The sequence below is a fragment of the Anabrus simplex genome, chromosome 5 (genome assembly GCF_040414725.1).
Source record: "Anabrus simplex isolate iqAnaSimp1 chromosome 5, ASM4041472v1, whole genome shotgun sequence".
Lineage (NCBI taxonomy): Eukaryota > Metazoa > Arthropoda > Insecta > Orthoptera > Tettigoniidae > Anabrus > Anabrus simplex.
The window spans coordinates 234124905-234152712 of NC_090269.1; the positions used below are offsets into that span (position 1 = coordinate 234124905).

The 27808-nt window shown below is 41.0% G+C and overlaps 2 protein-coding genes across 3 annotated transcripts in view; both read left to right on the forward strand.

Annotated features, from left to right (window-relative positions):
• LOC136873929 (probable inactive tRNA-specific adenosine deaminase-like protein 3) overlaps window positions 1–22859 on the forward strand; it is a 105461-nt gene extending 82602 nt beyond the window's left edge. For both annotated transcript variants that reach the window (XM_067147291.2, XM_067147292.2), the window contains one exon: window positions 20636–22859. In XM_067147291.2, the coding sequence (XP_067003392.2) occupies window positions 20656–21924 (1269 nt within the window). In that variant the 5' untranslated portion in view covers window positions 20636–20655 and the 3' untranslated portion in view covers window positions 21925–22859. The remainder of the gene's footprint in view (window positions 1–20635) is intronic.
• The window catches only part of LOC136873928 (transcription factor CP2), a 524699-nt gene that overhangs the window by 29073 nt on the left and 467818 nt on the right, over window positions 1–27808 (forward strand). The window lies entirely within an intron of this gene.

Consider the following 27808-nt stretch of genomic DNA (forward strand, 5'->3'; position numbering starts at 1 on the left):
GGGGCTGTACCTTAATTAAGGCCACGGCCGCTTCCTTCCAACTCCTAGGCCGTTCCTATCCCATCGTCGCCATAAGACCTATCTGTGTCGGTGCGACGTAAACCCCCTAGCATTCGCCTCACATGACCCCACCACCGAAGGCGGGTTATGCGTACAGCTTCATCCATCGAGTTCATTCCTAAATTAGCCTTTATCTCCTCATTCCGAGTACCCTCCTACCATTGTTCCCACCTGTTTGTACCAGCAATCATTCTTGCTACTTTCATGTCTGTTACTTCTAACTTACGAATAAGATAGCCTGAGTCCACCCAGCTTTCGCTCCCGTAAAGCAAAGTTGGTCTGAAAACAGACCGATGTAAAGATAGTTTCGTCTGGTAGCTGACTTCCTTCTTACAGAATACTGCTGATCGTTGCGAGCTCACTGCATTAGCTTTACGACCCCTTGATTCAATCTCACTTACTATATTACCATCCTGGGAGTACACACAACCTTCCTAGAATAAATGAGCCGTAGGACCCGGCTGCGATAATGGTTTTGCAATTCAAAATTGTTTGTAATGGATAAATTATATTGAAAACGGATAAAAGTGAATCTCGTGGAGTTTACTGCGGTTTATAGAAAAGTAAAGTACCGTTTTATATTATTCAAAAAATTTAACCAACGTGTTACCGGTACAGCTTTTACGAATACACTCGGGCATGCAACAAACAGTTGACTGGCAAACAAATATATATCCAAGGGGGATAATTTGAGGAAAATAGTGATTTTTTTTCTTCGAATTACGCATACAGTATCTAGACTTATAAATGAATCTCCGGTGATTAATTATTTTCGCCAAATTACTGCTATAAACTACTTAGGCCTACCCTCTAATTGTTATTGCAATACGGCACAAAATGTAGCCACAGCACCGTTTTAAGATGGTTGACTGCGTTGGGAAAACCCATTGTGCGAGGTGAAACGTAGCAAAAAGTTAATAGAATGAAAATTCATCTTCTCACTTGAAAAAACTTAAGTTTTAATTTCAGTTTGTAAATAGAGATTTTTGAAGACTTTTTTTGAATAGAATGAACATCCTTTTTCCCTACTTGAGAAAAATACTTATCATTTCACTTTATAAATATAATTTTTTTTTAAATTGTTAATATATTGACTTGTTTTGTCACCCTCTCTCTTTCCTTTTATCAATTGTATCGTTGGCATAAATCTGCAGCTACTGTGTTTATAATTTAAAATAATAAAATATTGTGTTTGGAATTCATTTCTCTGTATTTTTATTTATTTGTGTATTGTGTTAAACAGAGTTGAAATCCGAATATTCTTAATATTTTTAAAGACATTCCTGGCTAGAATCATCCATTGTATGCTTCACAGGTTCACTCAGTTCAAAATTAACACTTTGTGTGTGGATCTTGAGTGCCGTTAGTCCTAGCATTCCGGAAATGGAATCATTCGATTCAGCATCATAGTCTGCTCCTTCGGATTATATTACGCTACTGTCGATTTTTTCCCGCAAAATGGGTGTTGGGCCGCACTCTGCGCCGTTTGTGGCAATGGGAGGACGTTATTCAAGTCTGCAGTACATTACCCGAATTCCTCAATGAAATCTAGTAATATTCAGCATACATTTAAAGATGTCACTAAAGGTGAAAAATTTTGTTTCATAAATAGACTTTTATGAGCATTTATCTCTTTCTCTGGAATAAGCAATTCCGTTGTAGTAATATTTCACCTGAGCTTAAGATCTGCCATTTCCGAGATATTTTACAAAAAAGCTTTGACGCATTTCTTTGGTAGTGTAAAACTGGCCTAAATGGCCCCTCTCTTTTTTTCGAGGATAACTTGCGTTTTTCTTACATTGGGGATTTACACGGGCTGTTTACCTCGTGGGGCTTCCCCTTAAAACAGTCAGCGATCACGAAACATTGCTCTCTCAAAGCCCGCAATAAGGGTGAAAGTCTAGAAGCAAAAGTCTGTCTACATGGATATTTATGGTTACCTTATTTGCGTTGACCACGCTGGAGATGGTTAGTAATTCCATATCATGAGGCAGTAGGAGCTGCGCTGCGGGGAATGAAGGTCGTCGCGTTTGTTTTGTCGTTCCCATGGTAACATTCAAGGCCATGGCAGGACAACATAACTTCGGGTTTTATCCACATTACCTTTCTTCAAACACAGAGGTCCACACCCCGCATAACCGTTTATTTTGTAATGAACTGTTCCTTAGGAGAGTATTTGAAGATTTAAACAACACGCGTAGGAATTGAGGTTTACGACCATTGTTTACGAACATCGTTTGTATCCTTTTACGTCTTTTTGTACGCATTACCAGCTAAGGAGCTCTTTCATTAAACTCAACCCCAGGAGCTCTCAATTAGGAAGCGCGGGTTAGTGACCACGTGTTCCTTTACTGAATCTGGTATTGCTTTTCCAGTTACTTGTACCAGACTCCTTACCATCGGCTTTACTATCCGACATTCCTTGGTCAACTCTTGTTCTCTTCCGACCCGGACGGAATTTGTTTCGCGAGGCCTAGGGTGTTAATCATTTTCACTCCCTTCGTTGTCCTTCATCTTTCTTTTTGTCGATACCCTCGTTCTTCGAAGGCTCGTACGTTCTTTTTGCGTGTGTGTTAACAGATGATGGTTACACATTTCTACTTCCTCTTAGACCAATAGTCGCCACGACTGCCATCTTTATTACTCACATTGTGAAAATATTTCGGCCTTTATTTCGAATTGTTTCTATTACTCGTGGTTGTGAAAAAGAGAATTGAAAATCCACTACCTGTTTCCAGTCATTCGACCGGGTCAGGAATGGAATGAATGAATTAAGCCCCCATCTAGCGGCGAGGATAGGAATTGTGCCGGCTGCCGAAGCCTGTCGCACTTCTCTGGGGCAGTGACTAATGAATGACAGATGAAATGAAATGATATTGAAGAGTGTTGCTGGAATGAAATAAGACAGGGGAAACCGGAGTACCCGGAGAAAAACCTGTCCCGCCTCCGCTTTGCTCAGCATAAATCTCACATGGAGTGACCGGGATTTGAACCACGGAACCCAACGGTGAGAGGCTGGCGCGCTGCCGCCTGGGCCACGGAGGCTCCTGTGAAAAAAGAGAAATTAGGCCAGTTCCTTTTACGGCACTAGACAGACCTATTAACGAGCAGTATTATTCCCAGGATTGCGGAATAGAATTCACCGGCAGGTGGTTGGTGTTTAGTACTTTTTTTGACCCACTTAAGAATCTTTAGCTCTCCAGCGTATCTTAAAAAATTAAGTCACTGAAGTTATACTGTTACAGCATTATGCTGAATCAAACTATATCCTGTGATCGTGGGTCAATGGTCAGCGTCGTCACCTTCGGTTCAGAGGGTCCTGGGTTCAATTCTCTGCTGATCTGGGAGTTAAGTCACGTCTGGTTAACTCTTCTGACTCAGAGACTGGGTCTTCGTGTTTGTGTCAATGCATACCTCTTCATATACACAGCGCATCACACTACCAACCAACAAGGCCAGGTCTACATGTGCGACACCGCACCCGCGACCCTACCAGAGAATGGGAAAAGCAGCTGAAGGAGAACACATTAATCGTGATGCTCATTGAAAGCAAGGTCGCAGGTTTGCGCCAGTGCTAAACTTGCGGCTGTGAACAACGGTGCCTTCAGTTATGCTTGGAATCCAAACCACGGCCATGAAACATACATGTATACGTTGAGCTGAGCGCTGGCTTTTTCTGACCGCAAGGTGGCGGGTACGATCCCAGTTCCATTCTGGTTGTTTAAATACCCCAGCCTCGTGCCGGTACATTTATCGGCATGTAAAAGGAACTCATACGGGACAGAATTCAGGTACCTTGGCGTCTTTGAAAATCGTATAAGTAGCTCGTGGGACGGAAAACCAGTAACATTTTATACGTGTGTGCACTCGCCGCGATTCGAGTTCTGACATCCTTGATGATAAGCTAATGGTGCCCCTGGACACTAATATGACATCACTGGTGTTATTAGCTTTAGTTTGGCTTGAGTGAGGCAAGTGTTTGGCAGTTCCTGTCCGTGGTTTTCAAGATTGAGTAGCCTAGTGCAAGGTTTTTGTGTACGGGCAACTGGCGAATTACTGCCTGTCTTGTTCTAGACTCTGAGATGTGATTGCTTTAAGAGGTTAGGCACTTTCACCGGTTCATTCAACGAACCCCCACTCCCACCTCAATGGATTTTCCGAAAGCAAGAAATACATGTTTCTTTATTTTTAAAGTAGATTCCAAATACCAATTTTCACGTCTGTAACCTTCAGCTGTTGGGATATAAGTATCCCCATAAAAAGAATTCATCTTTTTTCACAAAAAAAGTGTTTATTTATAAAGTAGCTTACAAATACCAATTATAAGTAAGTAAGTAAGTAAGTAAGTAATTCGTCTTTATTCGTGGCGAAGTTAGGGCTCAAGGCCCTCTCTTACACTTAACCACAATATTTAAAATGATTAACGTACATATAATATTTAAATGCAACAGATCTTTTAAAATAATATGGTACTAATAGAAAATTTGGAGATTGTAATAAAAAACTACTATAGAATGTACAACACTACAATCTAAGTGTACATGATAATAAATATAAAACTAACACTAGTGATAATAAGAGACGGAAACACAGAAAAAAAAACCTATAACTGGCAAATATATTTCTAATTATTATGAATATATGCTCATTCACGCACTCATTCACACTACACACATCGAAAAGTCAGCTAGAGGTATTCAGAAAGTGATTTCGGCAATCCATCTTAAATCTCCTACGAGAACGCAAATCCCTAATGGTAGCAGGTAGGGTATTCCACAGCCTCGCGGCAGTGACTACAAAGGAACGGTTGTAGGTCCTGGAGTGACTGAGAGATATTGTTAAACAGGAGCCAGATCGTGTATCGTGGTTATGATAGGAGGAGAGGTAATTAAATTTTGAAGAGAGATAATTCGGTACACCTGTGTTTAGAACTCCATGCAGAAGAGACAACATGTGGAGACTGCGACGCTCATGAACACGAAGCCATGACAACTCCCTGTAATAAGGTGAAATGTGAGAACCATATCGCAGCTTAAATATGAATCGAATACAGGTGTTCAAACTCCGTTCAAGCATCTTGTTACTGTCTTGAGATATGTCCGTAAGTACAGTGTCGCAGTAGTCTAGAATTGGTAAGATTAGGGATTTTACCAATTATCGTGACTGTAACATCTTAAGATTTTAAGATATATGTGTCCTTATGAAGGGAATTCAACTCCTTTTCACTACCCCCACCCCCAAGTTGATTTTCTCCCCAAAATTCGTGTTTCTTTATTTTTAAAGGAGATTCTCAATACCAGTTCTCACGTCTGTAACAACGTTAGCCTTTATTAGATATAAGTATCCTCATACATATAATTCAATTAATTTTCAGTTCTTTCACCCATTCCCTTAATTGTATTTTCTGAAGCCAAAGGAATAGGTATTCCTAGTACCAATTTTCATATATGCAACATCTTTTGTTTTTGGGAGTATCCTCAAACAAATAATTCAACAAATTTTTCAATTCTTTCACCCCCTACCCTTAAATGGATTTTCCGAAAACAAAAGATACGTTTTTTAATTTTAAAGAGATTCCAAAAACCAATTTTGACGTCTGTAACATATTCGATTTTTGAGATATCAGTATTCTAATAAAAAGAGTTCAACCTCATTTTCAGTCCCTTTTACACCCCCCCCCCCACTGTTTATTTCGAAAACAAAAAATACGTGTTGAGATATAAGTATTCTCATAAAAGGTATTAAACCATTCACCTTTTTCATTCCGCTTAATGGAATTTTCCGAAAACAAAAAATACGTACCCTAATTTATTTTTAATGGAGATTCCAAGTACCAATTTTTACGTCTGTTTTTGAGATATACTCGTTTAAACAATTCATCCACCTTTCACCCTCTTAGCGACGGAATATCCAAAAATCCTCCGTTAGCGAGCACTTACACTCTATTACAAATGTATCCCCAAAATTTCATTTCTTTTTGTCTAGTAGTTTTTGCTCGGCGGTGATGAGTCAGCCAGTCAGGACATGTTATTTTATATATATAGATTTATGATAGATATATTTTTTATCCGGTTTCAGCAAAGGAGATGTGCAAAACTTCGTAATGTTTGTCGTTAAGTCAGCAATTTTGGTTGCCTCGTCGAACACATTCTCATCATTGAAATTAGTTCCAAGCTATTTAAAATGTTCTTAATTAGATATCAATGAACGTATAATGGACCCGTCTATAGTGAGAATTTCAGTAAGAGACAGTTTTCCGCTTCTAATACAAATTAATTTGTTTTTAACTGGATTGAATCTTAGACCAGTTGATGTTAAAAAGTTTTCTATTTGGAAGATAATACTGCTGATACTGGGTTCGTCTTTTGCTATCAGGACTATGTCATCGGCAAAAGCTAAACAGAATCCCACTGTCGGCAGCCCTGAGGATGGTTTTCCGTGGTTTTCCATTTTCACACCAGGCAAATGCTGGGGCTGTACCTTAATTAAAGCCACGGCCGCTTCCTTCCCACTCCTAGCCCTTTCCTGTCCCATCGTCGCCGAAAGAGCTATCTGTGTCGGTGCGACGTAAAACAACTAGCAAAAAAGAACAGACAAGGAGAAATAGGACTGCCTTGAGTAACTCCTCTTTTTAGCTAGATGATTTTTTACTTATTGAGACCTACTTCGATTTGAATTCGGTTATCTACTAACATTAACAACTCAAGTCCTTAAATTTTCAGGCATTCTTAAGAAGCTAGAGATAAGGCTTTAGTGACATTTAGTAAAGCATTGCAGCGGTTCATTTTCATAGACTTAGCTTTTTTGATACAGCCATTGATCAAATATGTATTTATGTGGGTACCGGGAGATGGAACAAATACTCTCTGATAGGATGAAAAACTTATGTAATTACGAAGCTTCTTGTCTAGAACTCGTTCTATGATTCTTCTTATAACAGAAAAAATCGGTTTAGGCCTCCAATTTTAAAAATTATTTTCGGCCCCACATTTAAAAATTAGGATTGTTCTTCCAATCCTAAAAGCATCTGGCGCAATTGTAAAACGAATCATGCGATACATTTTCCTGCCTTTAGATGTTTCAAGACTCGAATCGACACTTTATCCGGGCCGGGTGCTGTGTCGAGACGAATAGTAGAAACAATCACAACAACCTTTACCATCGCCAGTTAGTTCGTTACGAGGCGAGTGAACAATGTATCCATGTTGGCAACGTTCACCGTTGATAGGCTCGCCGATAAAAAAAGGTCGTGATTTTTTACTTCAGGATAGCTCGAAAAAGATCGTGATTTTCTACATCAGTGTAGCTCGTACGGTAAAAGCGTATGCATATATATGATTATAAATTAGATTACCTATCACTGTTGTCATTTACACATTTTTAAATAGAACTAATATTTCTGGAGATATTTGGAAGTTTGCGGCGAACATGTAATAATTGTGAATTTCTCGGTTATTAGTCCTCGCACAGTATAAACGCGTGAACTATAAAAAGATATTTGATATTTCCTGTTTTGGTCCCCTTAATATCGCGATGCCACTGTATACCAATCACATAGTATATAGCCTAGCGCACAATCTAGCTATCCCTAACTTTAAATACAGAGTTTAAATTCTGTTGAGCCGTTTTCCCGCTATGTAAGAAACAAACAAACAAACAGACAAACAAAAATTAAGTTGAACTTGCATTCCACTTTTGTATACCTAATCCGAGACGAAAATGAAGTTCGAGGCTAAAATTTGAAGTGTACGTACAACATTATAATTTTATGTATATAGATGTTTAAACAATGGTGGAAGAAGCGAAGGAAACCAATATTCTCATGGAAAGAAATAACTTGTTAAGTCAACAAATGTAAGGAAATGATTCTGCGTGAAAAAGCAACAACATAATATTAAGGAACAGCTTTCATCTGGAGTGTGCTTCTATACGGCTGCGAGAGCTGGATGTTGTTAAAAAAAGACCACAAACATCTGGAGGCAGTGGAGATGTGGCTTTGGAGAAAAATGACCAGAACTTTTTGGGCTGAGGGAAAAAGTCTTCTTCAACATTAATGAAAAATGTTTGAACGGGATTGCGTGTTCTCCTTATGTTGTATAGATATGGGCTGACCCCATCGCTTTAATTTCGCATTATTTCCGAAAATGATTCATAAAAGTTTTAATTCGTGAGATTTGTGAATTATTTATGTGAATGATAAATAAAGAGAAACTATATTGTTAATCATTCATTATTCCTTATGTAATCTTGATTATAACTACTGTGTAATATAGCTTTAATAAAGATTTCTTAACAAATTACCCTTTCACGCTACATGGCCATAGCTTGCATCCTATATGGCCGTTCCATAAAGGGATTTTAGAATTTAATACGAAGAGATACTAATATCAAAATGAGAAATCCTTATTCTGTCTTCTGTTTCCCTTCTCACACGTGAGTGATATTGGAATACAATTTCAAGATCGTTATTTTCCATGAATTTCGCTGCATGTTCGCACTTATCGCAAAATAAGTAAATTTCGCTTTAAACCGGCCTTGTCGCTTTAGTTCGTTGTAATTCCCGAAAACAGTATAACTCATTTCTTAACCAGAGTCATATGATTTCGTTAAGATATCTCAAAATCGCTTCAAAGTATTTCTTGTCACGCATATTGTTAATACGAAAAAAATATGCCTCTACATAAAATGTTTTGTGATCTGTAGGTATGCAGTGTAGAATTTTCCGAACATCTTCTATTTCATTTATTGGAAATGGCCCACTGTATGCTTGTGTGTGCTTGTGTTGTCTGGAAATGACCGCATGCAGATACAGTGCATAACAGTCTTGTTTGTATATCAACTTATTGCAACGAAATAACGGTTAAATTTTTGTATACAATTATTTGTTGTATTTTATTGCCCATATCGCAATAGATACACTAATAAACAATGTAAATAATAAAAAACAGCTCTGTGATCTTACAATTTAACACAAATAAAAGCAATGTACACTTACAGAAGAAAATGAAAAGTTCACTCAAAAACACTTGTTATCTTGGATTTAATACCCCGATGAATGTCCTCTGGCCTTGAAAACTGCCTTGCACCTTCGCTGCATGGAATGAACCAGTTTATCACATCTTTTAGGGTCGGTTTTACCCCATTCTTTGTTAACTACTTAACTGTTCAAGTGTTTGAGGTTTCCTTGCATGAACCCTTCTTTTTAGATCGACCCACAAATGTTCTATGTGGTTCAAATCAGAGCATTGGGCAGGAGTTCGCAGTTGCATTGGTACGTTCCATATCAGCCACTGCTTGCAAATATCAGCTATGTGCTTGGAGTCATTATCTTGCTGAAAGATGTAGCAAGACCCCAACCCCATTTTTAATGCACTCTGTTTGACATTGGTCTTTAAAATCTTTAAATAACCTCATCTGTCCATGATGCAATTGATATGCAATCATATTTGATAGAAATCGATGATTTAGGATGGGTAGCTTATTTGCAGGTATATTGGCTGTATTTACTTTTCTCCATACATAAGTCTTCCATCCAAACTGTATAGAGATACTTTGGTCTCTTCTGACCAAATAACTTTGTTCCAGAACGTACAATCCTTGTTTTCAAACTCTCTGCAACATTCTGGTTCATCAATTTTTGTTAGCAAGAAACGGCCTTTTCCGTGGTCGTCTACCGTGATAATCATATTACTACAATATACTACGAATTTTATGACTTGACATTTTCTTCTCCGTACTTCCTTCAGCATTACGCGAATCTTTGGCGCACTTAACTGTGGATTCGTTTTTCTTGTTTCACAATATAACATTCATCCCGCCTATTCAGTATCTTTTCTTTTGCTTTCCTTGGCAAATTCGTTGTGGCTCCTCTATATCTGAATTTGTTCAACACCACAGTGTATTTTGGAATGCGGTTTATTTACTTTGCATCCAATTTTACGCAGAGAATACCCTTGCAGTCCGAGAAATACACTTACGCTTTTTAGTTCGTCACGCAACTCTGTTCTTTTATCCATTCTATAACACACGGCCTCGTGCACTAACTGCGAAACTATATACACTATTACAGCACATATACACACCAGCTAACAGCAATGCCATATATTGGAGATGCATGGAAGCAAAAGCGGCCAGGTACATCTCAACTAACAGTAGTCAGTAGAATGTTATTGTTGATCATGATCATGTTTATGCGCTTGGGACATTGCAGGCCGTCACAGTTTTCTTCAGGCTCGGCTATATTAGGACACCCGAGGTCAAGGCTATGTCAATAGACAATCGGTAGTCATTTTCTTTTGAAAATGTAAAAATGATGTTTATTGTGCATTTGCATTTCAGGGATGATGAAATGAACACTCAATATTTGCCAGTAAAATGAAGAAAAACCCACCTTTATCAGTTGTGTATAGAATAAATAAAAATTCTATTTGAGTGACTTCATTAAATAAACTATATCTTTGCTAAAAGTGAAACCACACCCCATGGCGCAACAGCCCCGAAAGGCCTTGGTCTACCAAGCGCCCGCAGATTGAGAAGTGTCGTGTGGTCCGCACGACGAATCTTCTCGGTCGTTATACTTTTAGGCTGGCGCCGCTGTCTCACCGTCGGATAGCTCATCAACTGTAATCACGTAGGCTGTGTGGACCTCGAACCAAACCTCAGATCCAGGTAAAAGTCCTTGACGTGGCCGGGAATCGAACCCGCGGCCTTCAGGTAAGGGGCAGAAACGCTACCCCTACACCGCAGAGCCGGCATCTTTGCTAAAATGTATTAATTACCGAGCTCGATAGCTGCAGTCGCTTAAGTGCGGCCAGTATCCAGTATTCGGGAGATAGTGGGTTCGAACCCCACTGTCGGCAGCCCTGAAACTGGTTTTCCGTAGTTTCCCATTTTCACACCAGGCAAATGCCGGGGCTGTACCTTAATTAAGGCAACGGCCAGTTCCTTCTCATTCCTAGCCCTTTCCTGTCCCATCGTCGCCATAAGACCTATCTGTGTCAGTGCGACGTAAAGCAAATAGCAAAGAAAGTATTGATTTATATAATGTAATCTTGAATTTACCTTTAAAAACTTCTGTTAAAATAAAATGTTTGAAAAAGGGCATTATATATATTTATAGGGCATTTTTGAGATTTTTAGGTCATAATTGCATTTTAAAGTGGATTTTTTCTATTTTATAGGACCTTTAAATTCTATCCGTAGTTGTTCCATACTTCTTCCCAAAGTTGGCGACGAGTACATTTTTCGTTAATGGCACATAACTCAGTCTTTTAAATAGACCAATCATATCCACTCAAGACCATTAAGGTCGATGGGCCAAAAAGTTCGCGCATTGACCCTCACGGTCATTGCAATGAACATGGGGATTGCATGGCACTCTCGCTGCCCATACAATGAATAAAGGAGTGGTCTTGTCACTCCACTCACCTCACAAAATGTGATCATGTATCCCTTGTTACAGAGCAGCTAAAAACGTATACCTCCACACATTTCAAAGCACGGGACAAGTTCGGAATCGCCCACACACAGACGAGAGACTGGCACAGTCCGGCCAACAGATAAAGCACGCTGCTGACGTCAGCAGGTCGTGTTGACGACACCACATATTATGCTGGCAATAAGTTCCCAGAGAAGCAGCTCAACCCTTCCTACACATCACAAAATCTGAGTGAAGTTACCGCGAGGATATACTCGTACACTTGAAAGTTGATGTCTGATGAATACGATATGTATTGTGAAGATTGCTAAAACGAAATGTTCCAAACTAAGCTCTTCTTCGTCGAATACCTGTCTTTTTTAAAATTGGCTTTACGTCGCACGGACACAGATAGGTCTTACGGCGACGAGGGGATAAGAAAGGCCTAGGAGTGGGAAGGAAGCCGCCGTGGCCTTAATTAAGGTACAGCCCGAGCATGTGCCTGGTGTGAAAATGGGAAACCACGGCAAACCATCTTCAGGGCTGCCGACAGTTGGGTTCGAACCCACTATCTCCCGGATGCAAACTCACAGCTGCGCGCCCCTAAAATCCCTGTCTTAAGTCGGTAGAATAACGTCCCAATACTACGAATTTAAATCTGTTTTAGTATGAAGGTCCTTTTAAGCCATTTCCAGACTCCTCTTCTTTACAAACGAATGTCTATTTATTTATGTATTTATTTATTTATTATGACGTAGCCTGTGAATTAGAAAAGGCGTCATGTCCAAAAAAGTATAATTTTCAGGAGATGTAAACACAACTGTTTTAATTCACAATATTTCGAATATGGTGCCATGCACTTGGTACACAGACGTCAAATGTGTTCTCTCTTCACGTGTTGGTCTATGGTAAACTTCTTTTGAGCTGCCACTCTTACTTCGCATAACTTGCAGAAAAGCATATTCCCATCCCTGGAGAAAACTTTGTCACCGTAACGGGAAACAATTATTTAATATATACGCCATGCTTTGCTTTACTCTAGGCATGAAGAACTACACGCTATAATATTCTTTATGCTACGTAAAACACACCTATTTTATACCTCCTATTCAGAAGATATTCACAAACACAATGAGCTGGCAACAGGTTGTGGTCCATCTACTAAGGCAGGAGTGGCAAACCTTTACCTACTAGCGTGTCAGTCTTTTTTTGTGTGTTGCTATTTGCTTTACGTTGCACCGACACAGATAGGTCTTATGGGGACGATGGGATATGAAGGACCTATGAGTGGGAAGAAAGCGGCCGTGGCCTTAATGAAGGTAAAGTCCCAGCATTTGCCTGGTGTGAAAATGGGAAACTACGGAAAACCGTCTTCAGGGCTGCCGACAGTGGGGTTCGAACCCACTATCTCCCGGATGCAAGCTGCGCGCCCCTAACCGCACGGCCAACTCGCCCGGTAGCGTGTCAGTTAAGGTCTTGTTTATTGCTTTTTACTCTCTAGTGTGCCGTCGGTTAATTTCCTTTAAAATAATCAAGAAACCCCTCATTTTCATTTCATTTAAGTATTAGATAGCATTACATATGAATTCATTTGACTGAATGTTTCATGATTTTATTTTCCAAACTTCGCAGAAAAGTATATTTTTGAAAACAGGTAAATTTTAAGAATACGGTATATGTTTGCTTTAACCTAATAAAATTTGTGAAGAAATATGGTCATAGAATTGTTACGTTGCACCGACACAGATAGGTCTTATGGGGACGATGGGATAGGAAAGATTGAAACATACTTCTTTATTAACGCGTAATAAGCAAAGCTGCTAGATTTTCGACGTATTTATTACTTGTTAAAAGCATTAAAATATGTTAGTATGTTGTCTGACGTGCCACAACAGTCGTGTTCGCGTGTCATAGGTTCGCCATCCCTGTACTAAGGCATGGGTCATCAGCTCGTTGCTCTAGGGAGCAGACACTACTTGTTCCGCTCGTGACGGTTGGCTAAGGGAGTAAGTAAGGGTTGTTCTGCCCGAAGGCAGGTCCGAACCTCCGCAGAGGTGGTCCTGAGCCGGAGTTTACGTGCGGTAGGGTGGCCAGTTCCTTTCCGCTCCTCCATTCCCTTACCCCCCGCCAACAGCGCGTGGCAACCCATCCAACTCCTGACCACGCCCAATGTTGCTTAACTTCGGAGATCTCTCGGGATCTGGTGTTTCAACACGGCTACGGCCGTTGGCGTTGGCTAAGGGAGAACGAAGCGTAAAAGTAGTTAGGGAGACGTTAAGCCAATAACATTATTATTATTATTATTATTATTATTATTAGTGGTGTTACGCGAATATAACGTTGCCATAAAAATATGTGCATATTCTTCTTCTTCTTCTTCTTCTTCTTCTTCTTCTTCTTCTTCTTCTTAGTATTTGCAGTATGGCCCATGTGGAATTAATATAATAGATATTACGGAGCTCCATAGGACCTTCGGGCTCTTCCAGATTTTATTATATGAATCTTCTATTGTTTGCGTACTTGCAAGTCGCACTGCATAATTTAGCTTTAGTTCGGTGAGCAAACGTCTGTGCATAGATTTACAAATCTTCGTTATTAAGCACAGCTGTTTGCGCAAATATGTTGATGTGATCATGCTTAACTTCTTCTTTTTCTTCTTCTTCCTCTTCTCCCAAACCTGTGGGGTCGCGGGCGCGAGTTGTGTCGCACATGTGGATTTGGCCCTGTTTTAACAATAATAATAATAATAATAATAATAATAATAATAATAATAATAATAATAATAATAATAATAATAATAATAATAATAATAATAATAATAATAATGTTATTGGCTTAACGTCTCCCTAACTACTTTTACGGTTTTCGGAGACGCCGTGGTGCCGGAATTTAGTCCCGCAGGAGTTCTTTTGCCTGCCAGTAAAGCTACCGATACGACGCTGACGTATTTGAGCACCTTCAAATACCACCGGACTGAGCCAAGATCGAACCTGCCAAATTGGGATCAGAAGGCCAGCGCCTTAACCGTCTGAGCCACTCAGCCCGGCTGGCCCTGTTTTACGGCCGGATACCCTTCCTGACACCAACCCTGTATGGAGGGGTGTAATCACTGTTGCGTATTCCCGTTGTTGTTGGTAGTGTGGTTTGTTATCTGAATATGAGGAGAGTGTTGGGAGAAACATAAATACCCAGTCCCCGAGCCAGAAGAATTAATCACGTGATATTAAAATCCCCACCCCCTGTGGGTGGGGGACGCTGATGAAGAATACACACATGGTATCAACTGCCTGTCGTAAGAGGCGACTAAAAAGGGCCCCAGGGGCTCTCTACTTGAGAGCTTAGGTTGGCGACCACGAGGCCTTTAGCCGAGTCCTGGCATTGCTTCCACTTGTGCCAGGTTCTTCACTTTCATCTATCCTGTCCGACCTCCCTTGGTCAACTCGTGCGTGTTGAGGCGCGCGGCTGTGAGCTTGCATCCGGGAGATAGTAGGTTCGAATCCCACTATCGGCAGCCCTGAAGATGGTTTTCCGTGGTTTCCCATTTTCACACCAGGAAAATGCTGGGACTGTACCTTAATTGAGGCCACGGCCGCTTCCTTCCAACTCCTAGGCCTTTCCCATCCCATCGTCGCCATAAGACCTATCTGTGTCGGTGCGACGTAAAGCCCCTAGCAAAAAAAAAAAAACCTCGGTCAACTCTTGTTCTTTTCCGACCCCGATGGTATTAGAGCATTCGAGGCCAAGGGAGTCTTTCACGCCTTTCGTGGCCCTTGTCTTTCTTTGTTTTGTATTTCATTTTTCGATGTGTCGGATCCGTTCTTTTTCCTTTTTCCCTCTCTACCCCCTGTGTCTGAGGGACGGAGACGTAGACTACACCTACGGTATCCCATGCCTGTCGTAAGAGACGACTAAAAGGGGCGACCAAGGGATGATGACATTAGAACCATGAGATTACTTGTGATTAGTACCATTACGTGCGGTACTTGCCACTAGTACCACCTTGCGAGGGTCCATATTATATAGGAGCAGTACCATTCTGTGTGGAACATTATGGGTCTGAGTGTTGCTTCTGAAAGAGGTCGTCGTGTTTATTCCACTGGGCCGTTCCACTGTGTTCAGTATGGTCTGCGTTACCTATGAGTAGTACCACTTTATGTGCAACACCATGCGAGAACACCGTGGGAATGGCGGCGCCCGTGATTAGTACCACTGTTTGAGGAAAACCATTGGTGTGCGTTGCCAGAGAGATTAGTATTATTATGTGAGAAACACCATGGGATGGGATTGTGTTGCCTGTGGGTGTTACCATAATGTGTGATGGGCCGTGAGTCTGCATTACCTATGATTAGTACCTACCACTATGTGAGCGACCCCACGAGTATACGTGATCTGTGATTAGTTCCACGAAGTGTGGAACACCACGGGAATACCGGCGCCTGTGTTTAGTACACCTAGGTCTGCGTTGCTTGTTCGTGGTGTCCTTATGCGCGAAACGCCATGGGTTTGTGCTACCTGCGAGTGGTACCATTGTATGTGACATGCCATGGTTTTACATTGTCTGTGATTAGTATCACGATGCGAGAAATACCATGAGTCTACGTTACCTGTGATTAGTACCACTGTAGGAGGACCACCATGGTTCTGTTTTAGTAGTGATTAGTACCATTGTGAAGGGCCGGTGACCTTGATTTGGACCTCTTTGGATAGTAAGCATCATCCCAGTAATTAAGACATTGTGAAATGGATCCACTGATTGATTTTTGTTTCAGATCTCGTCACCATTCGTTTTAGATTCTAGTCAGTGGATACAATCGAAGTTTTAATTTTTATTTCGTTACACCTCGTACCATTAGGGGGCCGATGGCCTAGCTGTTAGGCCCCTTTAAACAACAAACATCGTCGTCATTAAGATCCCCGACCCGACCGGGAATCGAACCCGGAACCCTCTGAACCGAAGGCCTCAACGCTGACCATTCAACCAAAGAGTCGGATGCGATTTGAATTATCTTTGTGGAATCTAGGGATTCTCTTTTGTGGAATATCCGCACGGCCAATTCGCTCGGTTCAAAAATAATTATATACACTATAATCATATGTTATTCAACTTTTATGTAGAGAGTACTAGTAGTGGTCTTTCCATTTTTTAAGTGTTGAAATATTCAAAGTGTCCCTTTTCTAGTTTTGATGTCTTTCATTTTCATGCTCTTCTTTTTTTGGTTACCATCATTCTTCTAAGTATTTGACCTCTACCATTTTCCCATGATTAGTGTTAAGGGAGGATGGTTGCCCACTACCACCCGAGAACACGAAGCTGGCATTCACACATATGCATAGTAGAAACTTGTTTATGCGGTTAGGAATTTGAAGTACTACCTAGAATTGCTTGTATTTACATTTTTAAAAGTTTAAACGGGCTTTTACAGCTCTGGAATTATAATAGACTTTTTCCCCCACCATGATATTTTTGTGGAACATTTCTGTGAACAGTGCTTAATTGAGAAAAATGTATGATAACGCTATTTATAAGTAGTCACAAAAGTAAATGTACAATAAGGGAAGACCAGTAGCAAGTGCTTTTGATTTTTATTGGTTAGGGTAGCTTCTCGAATAAAATTCACTTTTCCTTCTAGAGAGATAAGGTTTCGTTTTGTCACTCATTGTTGCTGTAGAAGCATTGAGCAGGCATCGTTATCGACGTGAGAATGAATAAGCTTTAATTCCCACGTTATGTAGTGTATGTGTCATACGCCTACTGCAGTAAATATGTCATCGCTCAGCATTTTTTTCTCTCCCTTAGAATTCAAGCACCGCTAGTTCAGTGCAGTAATATGACTTCTACTTTACTGTTAAGCTAGTTGCGTTTGGTCGCGCGATAACACACGTGCTACTTTCTTGCAAATCATTTTGTTTAGCAAATGATTTTTTAATATCTAATGCAGAAAAAAACGTGTTAGTAATCATATTTAAGATGACAGTATTCTGGACTAAATTTTACAGAGGGAAAGAACAACGCAGTGTATAGTAAACAAGGTCAGGTGTCACGTGTTAGCGACAGTGGTGAGTGGAGGTGTGTTAGAACATGAACCGTCTCTCGTAAAAGTAAATTCACCTCCTGTCTTATGTACTACCACTCGCCCATGGACATTTTTCAGACCTGAGGTAAGCGGTGAATAGTAATTTACCTTCGATGATGAAAGCTCTATAGGCAGCGGCTTGTTTCTCTCGCAGGGTACATTAATAGAAATGCATAAACATCTTAAATTTTTCACTATTAGCACCGTACGGTACGTATATGGATGACCCCCTCTTGAAATTTATTATTCTTTGGACTGAAATGAAACCCCGCTGTAATAATACACACAAACACACTACGTACGAAATTTCTTTCCATTTCAACTGATTCTCATTGTGTCAGAAACTAGATTAAACTACATTCTTACCCTCGATAATGTTGCAACTCTTATCATTGGCATATCATTGCAGTGTATGTTTGCTATATCTTCCTTTTTTCACTTCCTCGTAGATATTTATGATATGATGACGGCGATTCATTTTTGGAGAAGTTCTTGCAAATTGTCATTACTTCTTAGATATCAGTTAAATTAGACAGAGAGAGAGAGAAAAATCCTTTTATTTCTGCTTCCTCCATTTGTAGGCTGCCAGAAAGACAAAGCTTACATAAAAAGTTGATTGACAACCATAAGGGTCGTATAAAATAAGTATACCATAAGGTATACCATATTATAGCCTACTTATTACTTAATAAAAATCGTATCAGTCAGTAATTTTGAAATCCACGAGGATCTTCTTATAGCACAAAGATATAGCTAAGAGTATAAATGATTTCGTACTATTTTTAACGGGTCTTTCAGGGCTGCTAACCCAGTGTCCTTAATAAATTGGTTATCCAAATTAATTTTTTTTTACAAAAGTTGTGAGATGTGTGATGCCTTTTCCTCCTATCATCGGTCCTAAAACTTCTATGGAGTTCAGATTATATTTCTCAGCGTAATATGGAATTGTAGGCTCATATATACCACATTTCTCCTTGTGTACTTCATGTGGTTGAGTTGATGATGCCTCGGTTCTAATTATGGGGTCTATTATGAACCCTTTACTTGAGCCCGGTGGTATACCGTAGCTATCATGTCAGTCCGGCGGCTTGACCCAGCCTGAGACAATCCATGTACCTCCTCGTAGACTGTATAATGCTTTCCTCTTAGGTCTTCAGCAATCATAGATCTTATACAATGATGTGAATTCCGTACTGTGTCATTAAATGGACAGGAACTCAAGACGACCGAGCTCGATAGCTGCAGTCGCTTAAATACGACCAATATCCAGTTTTCGGAAGATAGTGGGTTGGAGCGTTGTGCGTTCGTCATCTCACGCGTATAATCTCGCAAGTTACAACAGAATTATGACTAGGCCTGCATAGTGCTAACATGCGAGATGAACGGTAAGACGTTGTATTGGCGAGTGGGGTCCCGACAGTGTACGTTTAGTGACACTGAATCAAACCCAGCAGTTAGAAAATAACTAGTAATCACTACCTTCAGTATTGAGAGGGGAGAAAGTGTAAGGTTGTGCTCTTAGTGTACGCGTTTACATGACGAGTAGTGTACACGTAGAGGTTTCCTGCAGGGTGCTGGAGGCGAACAAATGGGTGGACATGATCAGACAGCAGGTTCCTATAACGTTCGCCACTGAGAGACGTTGGGAAATATACCAGGGGTTCCATTTCACCCCACGTGAACAGTCCTCGTGCGAGGATACCGCCGCCATTAGCTGATCTGTAACCTACTGGCAAGTGGGACACGTTGTCTCACGTGCTGGATGACACACTCGCACCTAGCCATCGTCGTGTACCAACTGGTACCTTGACTCATCTGTCACGACGACCTGTTTCCATATTTGAAAAGTCCTAAGGTGGCGTTCCTGTGCCTGTGACAGTCATTGTGTATTCTGACGTGCGGTGAACAGAGGAACCCCTGTGGTTCGGTGACTCGTACCCCATTGCGAGGAGATGGTTTAGGATGACATGACTGCTCACACTTCGTTGTAGTCCAACATTGAATTCGCTAGTGATCTGCTGCACTCTAGGCCCGTCTATCGCCTCTTATCATCCGAGCTGGCCAACGGCGACCTTCGTTATCAACACGTTGTATTCCGCGGCATTTGACAATGGTGGTGATGGTTTTCCCCGAATCCATATACTCATAGAACACCCTTGACATGGTGACCCGTGGAAAGACTAATGCGTACACGACTTCGGGGACGGAATGATACATACGCCTGGCATCGATAATCCGGCTGCAATCAAATGCGCAGAGATCTCGTGTCGTGCCCACCTTGTAGTCAGTCGTTACTTACACGGCTGTGACGAGGTTTCGCGACATCGCAGTCACGGGCTACGCCGTACATTTACCTGGCCGACCATAGCGCCGTTTTTCCACAACAGCAGCTATCTTTAATTTAATTGCTCATCAATGTAAAGACTTGCGAGTTTAAATACAGTATGTGAAAGTTCGCAGTTTCCGTAATGCATCTTTTTATGTTTATGCAACAAGTTTTTTGATTGCTGGAACTTAAACTTGTAGAAAGGAAGTTGTGAAATAGTGACGGAAGAAAACATGAGAGTTGCTGTCGTGGTCGGTATAAATGCAAAGAGCACATTGTTAAATGTTTTATCGATGTGTTCGCAGATTACTGTGTATTACAACTTGTTGACTTTTGTTCGTCTTCGTCTTTATACGATGTGCACTTCGGTAGGGTGAAGTGTAGTAATATACGGAATAAAGATGTACGGCCAATAGAAAAACGTGTCCTTCTCTTTTACATTGTCTGAAACACTGTCGAGTATTTTTGGTTTTGCCTCCTCTAGGACAGTTTTGCTCCGAATCTCCTTTGGCATGCTAATTGATGTTTCAGTAAAATAGTCATAGGTAAACAATTTACCTAGAAGAGATAGATGTGTTTGGCTGTCAGGGGAAAACTTTTTTCTTTGACCGAATTTTCTTGTTGTCTTATGTTGACAAGAAACAGAATGTGTATTTTGAAATATGTACTTATAAACGTATCCATACCTGCAAGTCTTATCAAAGGGAACTTCTCGTAAGTAATAACACGTCATCCGTACGTGTGTTCTTGTGTTTGCAGATGAAGTTTACTTCGTGAACATGAACACTCCCAAGAAGATGAAATTGGACCATTCCCCCAGCCACCTGAACGATTCTGTGGACTCCCATGGCACTGAACAAACGTCCTTGGTTGGAAGGACTTGTGAAACTCTTCTCGCCCTGGATGGAGAAGTTCGTCGAAAAGTTCCGTCGAGTTGTAGGAGAGATGGCTCCGGTTTAGATCCTGAAGTTGAGGTCACGTCAAAGGATACCACAGATAAAAGGGATGTCTCGACTGGCGAAATACTTACTGGAAAGAAAGACCAAAGAATCTCGTCTGATGTAGTTGAAGCACAAACAACTAAGCACCACCTAGAACCTGTTCTAGCGGATGAGCTATTAAAAGATCTGCCTTTGGTGAAAGTATTCGTAGATGTGATATTGGATCGTAAGCATATTTCACGGTTGATCCAGGAGTTATGTCGCTTAAAACCTCTTCCAGGTTTGCATCATCTTAAGCGTGTTGCTAAGGATGGTACTGTGATTCTGGACGTTTTAACTGAGGGAGAGTCCGGCATGGCGTGCTTGCAGAGACTGCAAGGTGTGGGGCTAGACGTCACTGGTTTGCGAGGAGAACCTGAGGTACGACAAGTGGCGGCTGCGCCGCCAAAGACTAGGAACCAGTTTAAAAATGCGCTCGCTCTCTGGCCTTGTAATTTTCATGAGAACAAGTACCTGGAGAAAGTGTTATCGGGGTCGTTGTTCACTTCAAGTGAATGCCAGCAGCACGAGAAGTACATGGCTCTTTGCGTAGAGAAGGCGGCGAGCCAAGGGGCTGCCGTGGGCGCGGGAGTTGTGGACCCGGGCTCGGGACAGTTGTTGGCGCTAGCTTATGACGAGCGATCAGCTCATCCACTGAAACACGCTGTTATGGTTCTTGTAGACCTCATCGCGTTAAGCCAAGGGGGAGGGGCATGGCAGCATCCTGAAGGTCAATACATTGTCTCTAGGAAAAAAGCCGATGGAAGCGTAACGGACACACCGAGGAAGAAGAGGAAACCGGGTGAGGAATGTGTTCCTAAGACAGGTCCGTATTTGTGTACAGGCTATGATGTTTATGTGACACGGGAACCTTGCATCATGTGCGCCATGGCGCTGGTACATAGTCGGGTGCGCAGAGTGTTTTACGGTTGCTCGGCTCCGCACGGTGGGTTAGGAACCAAAGTCAAAATGCATGTGTTGCCTGGCTTGAATCATCACTATGAGGTGTTCCGAGGACTTCTTGAGGACAGATGCCGGGAGTTGCAGGAAATACTTGTAATGAAATGAGCTGTGGTAGTACAGGGCCATCGTAAGATAGCTCTATAGAATTAAGTAGAATGTCTTTGTTCGGAGCTAGACCGTCTTTAAGCCTGGAAAACGAGACATTTTAACATCTTGACTACTTGTTTTAAGCATTAACTGTTCATGGATGAGGTAATAAGTATTGGAGTAAATATCGTCGTCCCATGTAATGGCTCTTGAGTTTAAGGACAAGGAATACTCCTGATTTACATTGTTTGAAATGCCAGTATCTCTGTGATCATAAATAAGAGAACGTTTGCTTGGATCAGTGTTTTAGGAAATATAATTGCAACCCCTCAAAGAATGAGGACTGTCAGGATTGGAAGAGAAATAACAATACATTATATCCATCAACCATTGTGAGCCTCTTGCAGCAGAATGAGGTCATTCCAAGCGACTGGTAGAGTAACAGTGTAACCAGTGTTACGAAGCACAAACTAATAAATTATGGAAAACTCAGTGCCTTCTACAGGAAGAAGGATAAGTACCTCTGCCTAAATTTCTATGTGTTAAATAATAACGTGGAATGGAATTCGCTTTACAGTAGCTTGTAGATCCTTTTCGTTAACAATTTTCCTCCCTACTTAATTTAGCAGGAAGTAGAAAAGATCCCGACTATCGTATTTGACAACATAATATCAAACAAAGAATAATCGTGTTATTACGTGTGTTGTTTATTGAGAACGGACGCTGAAGTATTGACATCCTTCCATCGAAGGAACTTATCTGTTGGAAGTTGAACTATTACTGATGTGATTTAGTGTTGCATCTAACTTACCTGGCAGGATTAGACTAGTAACGTCTAAACTTTGACATGTGATATTACAAGTATGATAATAAGTACTGCATTACCTGATGTTTTTTTTTCCTTCCCATTATCTTCCTCCTCTACATTGCTTGAAGGAAATAAAATCGTCTTGACTGAGTATTTTCTCGTATATCATCTACCTTGTGCTGTGTTTAAGCTCTTTATTGATGTTCTATCAATAATTGATTTATCTTGGCAACATTTGTTTAAATTTTGTTTAAATTAATAACTATTTGGTAATTAAGATTATATATTATCTGAAAATTTAGTGAATCATTAAAGTACTTTTGAGCAGCCTATAAGCATAGGGTTAAGAAAGGCTAATTAGGTACCTTTCCTGTTGACATGGAAGCCACTTTGCGATACCTTTCTCCCTCATTTTTCGAGTGGCCATTCCTTGTTAGTTTCTTATCCATAATCGTTAGTTTAATTATCAAAATGGATTGATATACACGCGGTTTTGTGCCTTGTAAAAACAACCACGACAATAACACCACCTTCTCCGGTTAACTCGTTACTATGACGACTGAAGAATATGTCCATGTTAGCGATTTTCGCCGTTGATGGACTTGCCAATAATAAGTTCATATATCAGATATAAAATCGGCAATTGATTTTTCTAGGTGTGATGATCTAGACGTTAGGCCCCTTTAAACAACAATGTAATGTAATGTATTTTGATAGAACTCATTTTTCTGAAGTTTGTGTAATGTAATAATCGCGAATATCTTCATTATTATTCCTTGTACGGTAAAAAAGCGCACGCAATCTAAGCTCACCGGACAAAAGAAATAGTTACCCCTGGAGAAATCATTACAAGCATCACTTAATACTGTGTAACTCCGCCTCTTGATAACCGGTTAGGAAGTGAGTCCACAAGGTTGTGCAAGTACGTCGAATCCGAGTAAAGCCACTGCTAAGGATTTGATCACGCGATTCTACCAAATTTCGGGGTGCTGATGTCGGTGTTTTACCCGCTCTTCCAACATGTCCCACAGATTTTCTATAGATTCAAGTCAGGTGATTTTGCAGGCCAATCGAGATATAATAGAGTGAGGGGAGTGTTCATAAAACCAGTCGCATCGTGTCCAGCTCAATGAACTTTGCTGTTGTCATGTTGAAAAATCTGGGTATCAGTAGCGTACTCATCATGCAGATGTTGACTGAAAGGCAATATCTGATCATTCAGAATGTTTAAATAAATATAATGGACCATGTTAGTGGCCACTTCATTGATCGGGACCAACCATGATACGAAAATCACCCCCAAGACATCACAGACCCACCTCCGGCTTGAGTCTGACCTTGCACACATCCGGGATGTAGTACATCATTTGACCTTCGGTGCATTCGATAACGTGCGTCGTTGGATTACAGGAAAAAGCGTAATTCGTCAGACCACATTGCGTTTCGCCAGTCAGCTACTGTCCATGTTCGATGATTTCTATCGAGCTCGATAGCTGCAGTCGCTAAAGTGCGGCCAATATCCAGTATTCGGGAGATAGTAGGTTCGAACCCCACTGTCGGCAGTCCTGAAAATGGTTTTCCGTGGTTACCCATTTTCACACCACGCAAATTCTGGGGCTGTACCTTAATTAAGGCTACGGCCGCTTCCTTCCCACTCCTAGCCCTTCCCTGTCCCATCGTCGCCATAAGACATATCTGTGTCGGTGCGACGTAAAGCAAATAGCAATAATAATAATAATAATAATAATAATAATAATAAAGATTTCTAGCCCGTTGAAGACGAGCAGCTTAATGTGCCTCTGTGAGCAATGGCCTCTTGCGAGGTGACAGACTCCAAATGTTCATTGTATGGTGTTCTCTTACTAACAGGTTGGGATAGACCTTCATTCACTCACTGGAGCAATTCCTGTCTGGTTTGGGAGCGATTTTGATTCACAAGCCGCGAAACGCGTTTTCGGTCCCTCATAGTCAGAATCTTTTTCCGACCACAATTCTGACGTGTTTCGTGGCCACGTGTAGTACACGTCTGCAAGTAGACACGTTGAAGAGTCAGCTGCGAAACACCAACAAATCTAGCAACTTTACGCACCGTATGGGGCACGGCCAAACACGATTGCCCCTTTTTGCTACTCTCTCACATCCTTACATCTACCCACGTTGACGTGCACTTTCCGCTTGGAACGTCAATGTCTCACTGCCTTATGCTCATGTAGAGGCAGTAAGTGTGCTGTTGATCACGGGACTCGTTCGCTGCGCCATGTATATAAGCTTAACGATCCATCTGTGCGTGCGCACTAGCGTGACTAACTTTTTTGGCCCGGTGAGCTTAAAATTACAGAAGTTTTATTTTATTTCATACTATGACGCAGTGGCGTGCACTGAACTCTATCTACCACAACGCTGCTGGGCAAATAATTTTGCACTTACAATTTTAATATTATTCCATAGAATGTTTATCAAGTTAAAAAAAACTTCAAATAGCTAAGTACAGCTGTTCCAACCATCCGCTCGCTGCGCAGCACTCCAGTTCTCACCAGCGACCTGAGTTTCGTTACAGGTGCAAAAAAGGTCGGAATTCGGAATTCAAGCCACCTTGCTCTGGCTCGACGGTATGTTTGTGGGCCATTGGCCTATCTGGAGCTAGAGATTTACAGCGCATTATGGCGACAGACCAGCTAGCTAATGGTAGGGTCGCGCCACTAATCAGTTACGGAGTATCCGTTCAAAATACGCTATTTTCACCCTAAGAAACGTGTGGAAAAACGCAAGGAAACGTTTAATAAAAGGCACATGGAACATACCCAGGATTACATAATTCTGTTGTGGATTGCTCATGACTCATGACATTCTATAGTATTCAAATAGTGCAATGCATATGGACGAAATTCTAAAAATTTGTGAGGTGGAAATAGCACCTTTTGAACAGACACTCCTCAGTTGTAACAGTTAACACCCGAAGTGTTTAGCGTCACACACAAGAGGCTACAAGGAAAAGAACAATATATTAACAGTATAGCCACTTGCACATCGTCTTTCTAATACAAACAGGGCTAGTTTGTGAACTTAGTTTCAATAAAAAAATATTTTTTGATTTCGGCCATGTATGAAGTTTTTGGGATATATTTATTCATAACACGTGTAGAAAATGTTTTTTTTCAGAACACGCGGAAAATATTTAGGTTACCCAGCGTGAACGCAGAGCCAAGCGCGAAGGACAAGAAATTCATATTTTGTTGCTGTGTACAAATAGGTTTGCCTGTATTGGTGATAGGGATTGTGAATTTTTGTAGTGTTCTTCTTGGATTATAGGTGTAGTTTTCGCGAGTTCCGTGGCATTCCTCGTGAATATAACAGTGTAATTCGTCATGAGGAATACTTTCCTCACATCTGTCTGCCATCGCTGATCTACACGCAGTAAGCGAGTTAAATACCTGCTAACTTTTGTTCAGTCAGTTTAAGTTAGGATTTTCAGTTAAAACACATTATATTTCTGAGAAAACTTAACGCTACGATTATGAACGTCACCGGGTGAAACTATAAGTACATTGTTTAAAATCTGCTGTAGGTTTTGTTATGATGGTGCCGTGAATACCAATTTGGAAATGGTGATGTGGCGGGACTGCGATTGCTTACTATTTCTTGCAGCTGGGGTAGCGATCGTGTTCACCAAACTCTAACTGGTTGAACTCCGCTTCACACCGACGACCTATTTTATACTACATAGACTGGTGGATGACCTGCCATCTTTGAAGACACTTGAAAGCAGGTCTGCCACGTTTACTGTTGGCAGGAAGGAAGGAGGCGTGGCAACGTGATGCGTGGAGTGTGTAGCCGAAGAAGCAACTTCTCCAGAAACATTCAGGCCCTTAGGCCGTTTCAGTCGTGAAATTACCAGCGTTTCGCCCCAGTGTAGGGCTCATCAGTAGGCCCTGATTTTTATGTAATGTCAAAGTGCATAAAAAGATAGTAAATATCAGAGAAATATGTAATTAAATATGCAATATTCATAAAATAATTAAGTATGTAATGTTCATAAATATTTAGTAGTATTAGTGCATTAAATTTACAAAAATATTAGTTTATTCCTTTTATTATGACTTTTGGTTATGATACGAGACGATAAAGTTGTTTTAAATATCACCATGATTTAGGATAAAGTTATAATTGTTGCTTTAGATAATTTACGTAGCCTGTTCTTTTCTATTTTGACAGTAAGTATAGTTACTCAAATGAAGGGCTACTTAGAATACTTCCGATGCATAAAAAGGATGCTAATGCATTGTAAATCCAACCCTTGCCCCGTTTCTCCGTGGGGTCGAGTGTGAAGTGAGATGAATCTTCGTAGCGAGTGTATACAGCTGGATGCCCTTCCTGACGCCAACCTCATCAGAAGAGTTAATGAGATGAAATGAATGGTGTGATATATGTCAGTAAAAAAGGGATGAAGTGGAACCCGGTGCCGGCAAATAACCTACTTCTGTCGAGATAACATAAAGTGTTCTGCTCAAGGCTTTAACGTCTCCATCCGACGGGCGAATCACTCTCAACAGCGACATAAGCCCTCACTCCATATGAACGCAATTGAGAGGTTTGGAATTGAATCCAGGCTTATGGCACGCATTCTAGTGATTAGAAATTGTATACCACAACCTCTCCTATCCTGCTGGCCAACATTCTGATGGTAAAACATTTTTCGACCAACGTGACTGGAAGCGGCTACAATACGCTCACCTTTCTCATAGTGATCCAAAACTTCTAACTATGTTTCTAACGAATACGACTTTCGTACACACTTCTTTCTTTTTACCCGGCATTTTAAATACGAAACCTGTCAAATGCAACTACACAGCTCTACTGACCGGAACTGACGATTCACGTCTCGACAAACAGAAGATGCGCTTGCACCGTTCAACTGGCGCACAATGTAGTGTACGTTGCAGAGTTCGAAACGCATGTCTGTACCCACCTTAGGGCATTACAGTTTCCACATACTGTTAACAGATGACAGCACTAGACTTAAAACGAAATTCGCGGATAACGAATCCGCGTATAACGGGGTTTACATGTATTGGGCACTCTAGAGTATTCAAGAAG